Source organism: Bos indicus, chromosome 6 (assembly GCF_029378745.1).
Source record: "Bos indicus isolate NIAB-ARS_2022 breed Sahiwal x Tharparkar chromosome 6, NIAB-ARS_B.indTharparkar_mat_pri_1.0, whole genome shotgun sequence".
Lineage (NCBI taxonomy): Eukaryota > Metazoa > Chordata > Mammalia > Artiodactyla > Bovidae > Bos > Bos indicus.
Genome location: NC_091765.1, coordinates 89,334,322 through 89,346,672, shown reverse-complemented (window position 1 = coordinate 89,346,672; position 12,351 = coordinate 89,334,322). Strand labels below are relative to the sequence as shown.

Sequence of the window (12,351 nt, the reverse complement as noted above, 5' to 3'; positions counted from 1 at the left end):
GGGAGAGCGGAGCACCCAGGGTTAGCACCGTGTAAATGTGCAATAGCATACTAATGGCTTGGCATTTCAAATTAGATTCCACTGGGACTGATGGTGATGGGATAGTCGCATAAAAATCTGGTTGCTTGATCCACATTGTGTTTAGTCCTTTGATCCACATTCTGTTTATTAAAGACTATAATACATTTTTACTTGTATCTCAAAACAAACATTTCCTAACTGCAATTAATACCACCCGATAAAGTGATAATATTTATAGTCCAACACTCAACTTTTGCCATCTCTGCAAATGAAGCACATTCCTTAGAAAAAAGTATGGTGCCAAGTATTTCCCAGAACCCAAATTTTTCTTGACTTTTTTCCTGTTTTCTAATAATTAGATAACTGTTAGAATTACAGATGTTTTGTTTCCTTGAAGTGATATAATTGTATATGGCTCTGCTCTTCTGTACTATAAGATTCCAGGTCAGAGCTTAGAGAAAACAGCTTTATTTTAGAGCTAAATACATATTTGTAATTTTCCATTGTTTCTTCAGGCCAAAATAATATTTAAAACAAAATCCTCCATGTGTACAGCCTTTAATATAATTTTACTTCATAATTGAAATACATAATTGCTATTCTAATGTGATACTCTCTAGTCCCTTTTCTTTTTTTTTTTAGCAATTTTTATAATGTGTGTTCTGGAGTAAGAAATGGCAACCAGCTCCAGTATTCTTGCCTAGAAAATTCCATGAACAGGGCAGCCTGGCAGGCTACAGTCCATGGGGTCGCAAAGAGTGGACCCTACTGAGCATGCAGACATGAATATGGCGTGTGTTATGTAAGATATGCTCCTCATGTATGATTTAGAAAGTACATATGAAATCAAAAAGGAAATATTATCACTCATAATTTCACAGCTTTCAGTTTCGCTGTTAATATTTTTGTACATCTCTCCATATACTGAATGACTTTTCAGGTGGCTCAGTGGTAAAGAATCCACCTGCAATGCTAGAGACACAAGTTCGGTCCCTGGGTCAGGAAGATCCCCTGGAAAAGGGAAGGGCAACCCACTCCAGTATTCTTGCCTGGGAAGTCCCATGGACAGAGGAACCTGGCAGGCTACAGTCCATGGGGTAGCAAAGAGTCTGACACTACTTAGCGACTGAGCACGCACATCACATACTGAACATAGAGATATATTCATTGGTTTATATTAATATATGTTTTCTCTACATACTTGCATATATACATTCACTCTAGGAGTCAAAAAATAAAATAAGCCATCATCCTGTTCTAAAGGAAACTAGGTAAAATAAAATATTATTAGGGAGAGAAAGCGATAAGTAATTAGAAAGCCTCAGATATTTTGCTGTGAAAGTTCAAAGGAGAAATTCTCTTTGGCTGGAGGACCCGGGGAGTAAACACATGTATTTTTCTAGCTCATTGTAAAATTATGACTGCTCTGACATTTCTGCACTCAGCGGCCTCAGGAATCGAGGGCTGCAGATATAGATACAAATATAGGCTATGCTTCCTGGCTTAGCACGATAGCAGGCACAGAGAAGGAACTCGTGAAATATTTGTTGATATACAGAGGAGCAAACCAAACTTTCCACTTTTAAACAAGTAACCATTTAATTAATCCATGCTTGAACCTGAGAGGGTACTTTAAATGACTGGTCCTTTTGGCCTTTTATTTGGGCTTCACCTCACATCCTTTGGCCTCATTCTGATAACTGGCCAGTTCAGGCAAGTCCACATCTATGCAGGATGCAGAGCGGAAAGAGGTAAACCACTTCAGATGCTTCCCATCCTCAGCATTGCTCATATACGGGTGCTGACTTATCCTGCTTTCTCGGGGTATTCATCCCTGCTGCCTGCTCAGACTGATTCTATCTTCCTGGTCTTCTCTCTTCCCTGTTGTGCCTCCAAGGTCTATTTTAGCCTTGACTGACCTAGTACTTCCAGGACTGTTTATTTCTCCAAGATTTAATTACTTGCCTATTTAATTCTATATTGAGCTGTAGTCTATGTGGACAAAATTTTAAAATAGATAGCCAAACATTGAATAAGTGATCTTATTTCCTACACAATCAAAGTCAATAAGCTCTGGCCCCAGGATGGGAGAGGCTGTAAGATTACCCCTCCCAGTAAAACACTTATATTTTTAACAACTACCTTCCTCCTCAAGTCACAGTTTGTGCTTAGTCGCTCAGTCGTGTCCAGCTCTTTTCGACCCCATGGACTGCAGCCCACCAGACTACTCTGTCCATGGGGATTCTCCAGGCAAGAATACTAGAGTGGGTTGCTGTGCCCTCCTCCAGGGGATATTCCCAACCCAGTGTTCGAACCTAGGTCTCCTGAATAGCAGGCAGATTCTTTACTGTCTGAGTGACCAGGAAAGCCCAAAGTCATAGTTTATGTTCTACCAAAGTAATTGTGAGCATTCAAAGTAAGGCCCTTAGGCCTCAGACCTGTAATTTTTCTTTTTTTTTTTCATAAATCTTTCTGCTGATTTAATCATAACCTCTGGTTATCCTCCTCTTAAGCCTTTTGAGAAAACTAGCTCAGACCCTCAGAGAAGGTGATGGCACCCCACTCCAGTACCCTTGCCTGGAAAATCCCATGGATGGAGGAGCCTGGTAGGCTGCAGTCCATGGGGTTGCTAAGAGTCAGACACAACTGAGCGACTTCACTTTCACTTTTCACTTTCATGCATTGGAGAAGGATATGGCAACCCACTCCAGTGTTCTTGCCTGGAGAATCCCAGGGACGGGGGAGCCTGGTGGGCTGCCGTCTATGGGGTCACACAGAGTCGGACGCGACTGAAGTGACCTTGCAGCAGCAGCAGCTCAGACCCTTAAATCTACTAAGTCTTTGTAATTTAGAGGATATTCACAAGGGCACTGCTGCTGCTGCTGCTAAGTCGCTTCAGTCGTGTCCAACTCTATGCGACCCCATAGACAGCAGCCCACAAAGCTCCGCGGTCCCTGAGATTCTCCAAGCAAGAACCACTGGAGTGGGTTGCCATTTCCTTCTCCAATGCATGAAAGTGAAAAGTGAAAGTGAAGTCACTTAGTCGTGTCTGACTCTTAGGGACCCCATGGACTGCAGCCTACCAGGCTCCTCCATCAATGGGATTTTCCAGGCAAGAGTACTGGAGTGGGGTGCCATTGCCTTCTCCACACAAGGGCACTACCAGATTTTAATTTACGATGAATCATGGTTAATAGGAATGGAAAGGGGAAACCGTTTGAATTCATAGATCTATTTCTCACTTTAGCAATTAATAATAAGCTGGGACTTTTACCAAATCACCTTTTTACCTTTCAAGTATTTCAATTGAGTATTTTGCTTAGCCAACTTTTGGATTCAGTCAATATTATTTCCTATTCAATTAGCTTATAATGCTTATCAAGAAAAATGTTACTTGTTTTCCTTTTCTTTCACAGATTTCATTCAACTGTCCTTCTTTCTAAGGTCAAAATAATGAAAGGACTTTTGAATTCTTATTTGTTTGTTTTGAAATTTAATTACGTCTTCTGAAGCTAGCTACAATTTGCTTCAGCATAGGTCATGAGTGACAATATAATTACATCGCAATTGTTTGCTAACTTGAATGATACTTTAGCTAATGTTTTTATGAATACAGAGTGGGGACCAATCAGGAGGCCATTGCAATGATTCTTCAGCCCATCATTGTCAATTTGCCTTTGTACTTCAGTTCAAAATATCACTCACTTCCAGTCCTACCTAAAATACCATATTAACTATGAGGTCAAGAAAAGTTTTATTAGTAGCGGACAGTCCTTTGGATCACAGATACAGCTTGACATTTAGTTAGTCACTAAATAAATATTATATAAATTCCTTTTATGTTCTAGGCAAAATTCTAAGAAGTGGCGGACACGATTAGAAAATGAGATAAGGTATAAAATGATCATGGCAATACCAGTGGGAAGCAGAGAGTGACATCACAGCAGTATAGAAAACAGGCCATGGGGAGACTGATATGGTTCCCTCTGAGCAGAGACAAGAAGGAAGTAGAGATCTGAATCTGCAGAGATGAAGGAAAGGGGAATGGTGAGAAGAGACTGGATGACACGTGACTCCATTAGACTGCAAAGCCTGGTATTAAAGAAAGTTTCAATGTTGAGTTTGGGAAGTAGGTTTCGGTGGAAATACAGAAAGCCTGAAAGTGAGGTTAGGGGACTTGAGCTGTATTTGCAGAGAATGAGATCTCAGGAATATCTGATAGCAAGATGATGTGATGATCAAAATGGCAAAAGCATAAAGGGAAATTAGTCAAGCATTCAGCTTAGAGACCATTATAAAATGCCTGGTGAGACGTGCTCATAGCTTTCTAATAGATTCTATAATTTCAAAGTAACAATGTACATCAGGGATGTACTCAGGGAAAATCAGGGATGGATTCTATGAAATCTCTTTTCTTCTTTTCATTTTTTTTGCTGTTGTTTTTGACTGCAGTGTGTGTGTTAATCGCTCAGTCATGTCCAACTCTTTGCGACTCCATGGACTGTAGCCCACCAGGCTCCTCTGTCCATGGAATTCTCCAGGCAAGAATACTGGAGTGGGTTGCCATTCCCTTCTCCAGGGGATCTTCCTGACCCTGGGTTCAAACCCAGGTCTCCTGCATTGCAGGCAGATTCTTTACCATCTGAGCCACCAGGGAAGCTATTCTCTTGGAAAAAGAAAACATGAAATGTCTTCCACACACCTTACCCCAGCCGGAATGACCTACTTTAAAATTGTCTCCCCTTCTTTTTTAAAATTTAAGAAAAAAAAACGAAATTTTACTCTCCAGCCTGTCTTTTTATTCTGGCTATAGCCCGTCTGATTCTGTAGGCATGAAGCAATGGTAATTAAATATTCAATTTCTGCAAAAGGGAATGACTAGAAAATATTATACAAAATCTCTGGTCACACCCTAATGCCATTTATATGAAGACATAAATAAGGTTATCATTCATATCTGACCACAGTTTCCAGAGCCTGAAGGAAATCTGAAGGATGTTATGTCATACTTAATTAACCCCACGAGTCAGAGCTTGATTTTGGCTGCCTGGAAACTTGAAATTGTGTTTGTGGAATGGGACAGGGTTCAGTCAGTTTGAATTCAATTGCTGGGATGAAAGGAATATATTCTTTTGCACAATCATACCAAAGAGAATTCTTTCTAGAAATATTCCAAAAACAGACTTACCAAACTAGCTGATCCTTCTCTGCCTTGGGCCAGTTTTTGTAGTTTTTCAGTTTATATAGTTTTCATAGCTGCATAGTTTTCAGTTTGCATACCTCCAGACATTGCTCTAGAATTTCTTCTCTACTTCAACTAGCTTGTGTTCTCATGTTGCCCCCCAAATTTCAATGATTGCAAAATGCCTCTTTTTGGATCATATAAGCCTTTGGGAATTTAATATCTTTTTAAAGAAAATAACACTTGGCTGCTATATAAACAGAACTTTAAAACTAGATTGATGTTTTTACAAGTGTCTAGAAATCTTACTTAAAAATATAACAAGATATTTCATTTTTTTCAAAAATATCTGGAAATTTTACTATAAAATCTAAAACCAAGAAGACTTCTGAAATATCATTTCAACTAGGCAGAATTCCTCAAGGAGCTTCTCTTTTTTTCCTTTTTATACTTCTCAATAAAGCATAAGCTCTGCATCAGGAAACAGCTGCTTCAAACACCCTGAGCCCATCTGTGCATTTATGAAGAGATGGAGCAGGAGGATGACTTTTAAATCACCGAAACCTGCTAGCATCAGGACTGTGGATAAATTGAAAAAATGAAGAAAATTCTTCTCATGTATTCCAAATCAAATACTAAAAATTCAGAGGAGGGTTCCTTACAATGGGAGTTATGCCAAATTTAGACATACTGGTGGGTGCCTTCATTACTGGGAGCATAGCTAAGTACAGCCATCAACTGGAAAGTGACTGTCAGCACAACTTTGATCCAGGATCTCACTTACACATTTGCAAATCATTAGCATTTACCATGGGCCAACATTGTAGTTTGTATGGTCCTCTGATATCCAGCTCCCTGTTCTACCTTTCTCTCTTCCCATTTCTCTGTCACACAGTTAGTTTCTCAAATTGATCACCAAGGGGAAATCTGTATGTCAGGATAAGTATTTTTGACTCATCTACTGTTTCTTCCTATGCCCTCTTCATCATCTTTCTTTAGTGGGTCAAAATAAAATTAAATGTTCCTCTCCCTTTACTGGCTATACTGGTGGCTCAGCTGGTAAAGAATCCTCCTGCAATGTGGGAGAGCTGGGTTCAATCCCTGGGTTGGGAAGATTCCCTGGAGAAGGAATAATACCCACTCCAGTATTCTGACCTGGAGAATTCCGTGGACTGTATGGTCCGTGGGGTCACAAACAGTCAGACACAACTGAGCAACTTTCACTTCACTTCACTTCCTTTACTAATATTTTCCATAAAGTAAATGAAGAATATAATTTTCAATTTAAAATAAGAAATGGTTATCAAAAGAGGATAAAAATGGCTATTTTCTCAAAAGCACATACTGAGAAATAAGAATAGAATGAAGCACCTAAATATCTTAATGCTTATATGGAGGTGGTGGAGAGGAATGGAAGGGACAAAAAAACATGTTATTACTTGTTCCCGAAACAAATTATTCTGTGAAAAGTGGGTTTACAGGATGCTATTTAATACCCATTCAAAGTGAGTTGTAGTTAAAACTCTGAACTCTAAGTTTATTTTCTTAAAATTGAAGATTTTGGAGAACATTTTACTTATCCTCAATATTAATTCCCTTAGATGTAGGAAAAAGAGATCTTTGAAAAAAAATCTTAAAATGTACAAATTTGTAGAAAATCAACAATATTTAATCCATACAACCTTTTTGCAAACTTCAAAAACAATATTGGTGAAAGGAAAAGTAGGAAACAAACATATTCAGACCTTGCTTCAAATGATTTGTTCCACTACTTACTGTTTGAAATGGAGATAATAATGCCCCTACCTTGCTAGGAAGACCTGAGGAGTAAATGAGATACTACCTACCAAATGCTCACGTACAGAGGGTGAGATTCAAAGCAGACACATGGTAAAAAGTCTCTTTACTTCCCTCTCCAATCTAACCTTCATGCCCACATACACAAAACACTACTTAAAAACTCCCCCAAGAATATTTTTACACAGTAGGGATACAACAAACAATTTCAATGTAAACTTGAGACTAATTTATGAATGTATCCAAGAACATACCATTAATATTATTCTAATGTTTTAGGGTAGCCTCAGATGGTCTCAGAAAGGGGCAGAAGAAGACTATGATGGCTCATCAGTTTTCCTCTTGGATCTTCATCAATGAAAGGACGTTCATTACCGGGTAACTATACACCTACAGCTACACACCTTATATATCATTCTGGTCATCAGTCATTTGTGGGTTATACCTTATATTTATTATGCATTATGTCATTCTAACCATCATTTGAAAACTTCAGCTGTATTGAAAAAAAACTGGAAAATGACATCGTTACATTTTCTAACTATTCTCATTTTTCTATAAAAAGAACCCAGTGATATATATTATAAAAATTATGTAAGGGCTTTGTAAAATATTTCAGAACACATGAGATAAACAGTGTCTAAATTTGGTTTTTCCACAGGGATTATAATAAAGTCTAAATGTATATCACTAAAAAAGCATGACATATGATCCACAAGATCAATGACACAAATCATCAGTTGAGCCTTTGAATAACAAATTAAGTAAATAAGTTCCTGAAGACTGCAAAGCCATAGCCTATCATGGAACAATCACTCTATTTCATAAGTAGTGGTCTAATGTCACCAGAAGCTAAATTTCTATGTTAATACTTGGCACAATTCTCAGGAGCAGCATTCAGTAAAAGATCTAAGACTCGTCATAAATAATGTATCAAAGAATTATCCCACAGGCCTGAACCAGACTTTCCTGTCCTGTTCTGTCCTTCCCTTCCTTACTCTTCAGGACACACTTCATTTTTTACTGTTTCCCTCTTGATGTTAGGTTATGTAATAGATGACCAGTAGCTATAGTTATTTTCTTATACACAGCAAATAGCATATATCATGTTGGTTGAGGTATAATAGAGCAGGGATTTGAAAACTTTAAGAGTAGAGATAAAAATGAACCTGGCTGAGCTAAAGCAGAAGCTGAATAAGAGAAAGACACAAAAGTAAGGGGAAAAAAAGTGGCTCTGAAACATGACCCATGTTTTACAGGGAAGAGAAACAAAGCCAAATAAATGATAAAGTAGAATAAATGCTGCAGAACTGCACAATGGGAGAGCAGAGAGAACAAATATGGTTAAAATGGAATTGAAGCCCACAGGTAGAGGATGAGCAAGAAATGGGAAGAAGGCAGAACGCAGTAGATAGAGAATTCACTCATTCATTCCACAGATACTAGTTATCTGCTCCCTGTGGACAGGTACTCTTGTGGATCCTGAGAGTTTGGGAATGAATGAAACAAACCCTTACCCTCATGGGTATGTTAAGTCACTCAGTCATGTCTGACTCTGCAAACCCATGGACTGTGGCCCACCAAGCTCCTCCATCCACGGGACTCACCAGGCAAGAATACTGGAGTGGGTCGCTATTCCTCCTCCAGGGGATCTTCCCGACCCAGCAATCAAACCTGTATCTCCTGCAGTGTCAGTCAGTCAGTCAGTCAGTTCAGTTGCTCAGTCATGTCTGACTCTTTTTGACCCCATGGACTGCAGCAACGCAGGCCTCCCTGTCCATCACCAAATCCTGGAGTTTACTCAAATTCATGTCCATTGAGGCAGTGATGCCATCCAACCGTCTCATCCTCTGTCATCCCCTTCTCCTCCCACATTCAATCTTTCCCAGCATCAGGGTCTCTTCAAATGAATCAGTTCTTTGCATCAAGTGGCCAAAGTATTGGAGTTTCAGCTTCAGCATCAGTCCTTCCAATGAATATTTAGGACTGATCTCCTTTAGGATGGACTGGTTGGATCTCCTTGCAGTCCAAGGGACTCTCAAGAGTCTTCTCCAACACCACACTTCAAAAGCATCAATTCTTCGGCGCTCAGCTTTCTTCACAGTCCAACTCTCACATCCATACATGACTACTGGAAAAACCATAGCTTTGACTAGATGTACCTTGGTTGGAAAAGTAAAATAACTGCTTTTATTAATGTCTCAGCATGTTAATGCTGTCTAGGTTGGTCATAGCTTTTCTTCCAAGGAGCAAGGGTCTTTAATTTCACAGCTGCAGTCACCATCTACAGTGATTTTGGAACCCAAGAAAATAAAGTCTGTCACTGTCTCCACTGTTTCCCCATCTATTCCATAAAGTGATGGGACCGGATGCCATGATCTTCGTTTTCTGAATGCTGAGCTTTAACCCAACTTTTTCACTCTCCTCTTTCACTTTCATCAAGAGGCTTTTTAGTTCTTCTTCACTTTCTGCCATAAGGTTAGTGTCATCTACATATCTGAGGTTATTGATATTTCTCCTGGCAATCTTGATTCCAGCTTGTGTTTCATGCAGCCCAGCATTTCTCATGATGTACTCTGCATATAAGTTAAATAAGCAGAGTGACAACATACAGCCTTGACATACTCCTTTCCCTATTTGGAACCAGTCTGTTGTTACATGTCCAGTTATAACTGTTGCTTCCTGACCTGCATACAGATTTCTCAGAAGGCAGGTCAGGTGGTCTGGTATTCCCATCTCTTTCAGAATTTTCCACAGCTTGTTGTGATCCACACAGTCAAAGGCTTTGGCATAGTCAATAAAGAAGAAATAGATGTTTTTCTGGAACTCTCTTGCTTTATCTATGATTCAATGTATGTTGGCAATTTGATCTCTTGTTCCTCTGCCTTTTCTAAATCCAGCTTAAACATCTACAAGTTCATGGTTCACATACTGTTGAAGCCTGGCTTGGAGAATTTTGAGCATTACTTTACTAGTGTGTGAGATGAGTGCAATTGTGTGGTAGTTTGAACATTCTTTGGCATTGCCTTTCTTTGGGATTGGAATGAATATTGACCTTTTCCAGTCCTGTGGCCACTGCTGAGTTTTCCAAATTTGCTGGCATATTGAGTGCAGCACTTTCACAGCATCATCTTTCAGGATTCGAAATAGCTCAACTGGAATTCCATCACCTTCAGTAGCTTTGTTCATAGGCATGCTTTGTAAGGCCCACTTGACTTCACATTCCAGGATGTCTGGCTCTAGGTGAATGATCACATCATCATGATTATCTGGGTCATGAAGATCTTTTTTGTATAGTTCTTCTGGGTACTCTTGCCACCTCTTCTTAACATCTTCTGCTTCTGTTAGGTCCATACCATTTCTGTCCACTATTGAGCCCATCTTCACTTCAATGTTCCCTTGGTATCTCTAATTTTCTTGACGAGATCTCGTCTTTCCCATTCTGTTGTTTCCTCTAATTCTTTGCACTGATCACTGAGGATGGCTTTCTTATCTCTTCTTGCTATTCTTTGGAACTCTGTATTCAGATACTTATATCTTTCTTTTTGTCCTTTGCCTTTAGCTTCTCTTCTTTACATAGCTATTTGTAAGGCCTCTTCAGACAACCATTTTGCCTTTTTGCATTTCTTTTTCTTGAGGATGGTCTTGATCCCTGCCTCCTGTGCAATGTCACAAACCTCCATCCATAGTTCTTCAGGCACTCTATTTATCAGATCTAATTCCTTCAATCTATTTCTCACTTCCACTGTATAATCATAAGGGATTTGATTCAGGTCATACCTAAATGGTCTAGTGGTTTTTCCCACTTTCTTCAATTTAAGTCTGAATTTGGCAATAAGGAGTTCATGATCTGAGCCATAGTCAGCTCCTGGTCTTGTTTTTGCTGACTGTATAGAGCTTCTCCATCTTTGGCTGCAAAGAATATAATCAATCTGAGTTCGGTATTGACCATCTGGTAATGTCCTTGTGTAGAGTCTTCTCTTGTGCTGTTGGAAGAGGGTGTTTTTTATGACCAGTGCGTTCTTTTGGTAAAACTCTATTAATCTTTGCCCTGCTTCATTCTGTACTCCAAGGCCAAATTTGCCTTTTACTCCAGGTATCTCTTGACTTTCTACTTTTACATTCCAGTCCCCTTTAACAAAAAGGACATCTTTTTTGGGTGTTAGTTCTAAAAGGTCTTGTAGGTCTTCATAGAACCGTTCAACTTCAGCTTCTTCAGCATTAGTGGTCAAGGCATAGACTTGGATTACTGTGATATTGAATTGTTTGCTTTGAAAACAAACAGAGATCATTCTGTCATTTTTGAGATTGCATCCAAGTACTGCATTTCGGACTCTTTTGTTGACCATGATAGCTACTCCATTTCTTCTAAGGGATTCCTGCCCACAGTAGTAGATATAATGGTCGTCTGAGTTAAATTCACCCATTCCAGGCCATTTTAGTTCACTAATTCCTAAAATGTCAATATTCACTCTTGCCATCTCCTGTTTGACCACTTCTAATTTGCCTTGATTCATGGACATGACATTCCAGGTTCCTATGCAATATTGCTCTTTATAGCATTGGACTTTTCTTCCATCACCAGTCACATCCACAACTGGGTGTTGTTTTTGCTTTGGCTCCATCTCTTCATTCTTTCTGGAGTTATCTCTCCACTGATCTCCAATAGCATATTGGGCACCTCCCGACCTGGGGAGTTCATCTTTCTATGCCCTTTTTCATACTGTTCATGGGGTTCTCAAGGCAAGAATACTGAAGTGGTTTTCCATTCCTTTCTCCAGTGGGCCACATTTTATCAGAACTCTCTGCCATGACCTGTCCATCTTGGGTGGCCCTACACAGCATGGCTCAAAGTTTCATTGAGTTAGACAAGGATAAGATCCATGTGATCAGTTTGGTTAGTTTTCTGTGATTGCAGTATTAGGCAGGTTCTTTACTGCTTGCACCACCTGGGAATCCCTACCCTCATAGGGCTGTCTCCTAACAAGGGGAAACAGTATGTAGGATAAGTATTAAACAACATGCACTATGAGATGCTGAAAGATATGTAGGATAAAAATAAAGCTGGAAAGGGAGTAATGATCACTGGGGGTGGAGATCAGTGAGTTAAGATTTCATATAAGATGGCCAGGAAAGGCCTCAGGGAGGAGGTGCCCTTGGGAGAAAAGCCTGAAGGAAGTGAGTGAATAAGCTGTGTTGCTATCTAGCTGGGAGGCTTCCAGGAAAGGAGATGCTAAGTTCACAGCCCTGAGGCAGTTACAGGACTTTAAGAGTGGAGGAAGCCAGTGTGGAAGGTGAAATAGGAAGGACAGTAGGAGAAGGTGAGGTCAGAGATACAATGGGGCCAGAAT

The 12,351-nt window shown here is 39.6% G+C and overlaps 1 protein-coding gene across 5 annotated transcripts in view; it reads left to right on the top strand.

The window, feature by feature from the left end:
* The window catches only part of RASSF6 (Ras association domain family member 6), a 73,487-nt gene that overhangs the window by 6,448 nt on the left and 54,688 nt on the right, over positions 1-12,351 (top strand). For all 5 annotated transcript variants that reach the window (XM_070791574.1, XM_070791579.1, XM_070791578.1 and 2 more), the window contains exon 2: positions 7,280-7,378. In XM_070791574.1, the coding sequence (XP_070647675.1) occupies positions 7,280-7,378 (99 nt within the window). The remainder of the gene's footprint in view (positions 1-7,279; positions 7,379-12,351) is intronic.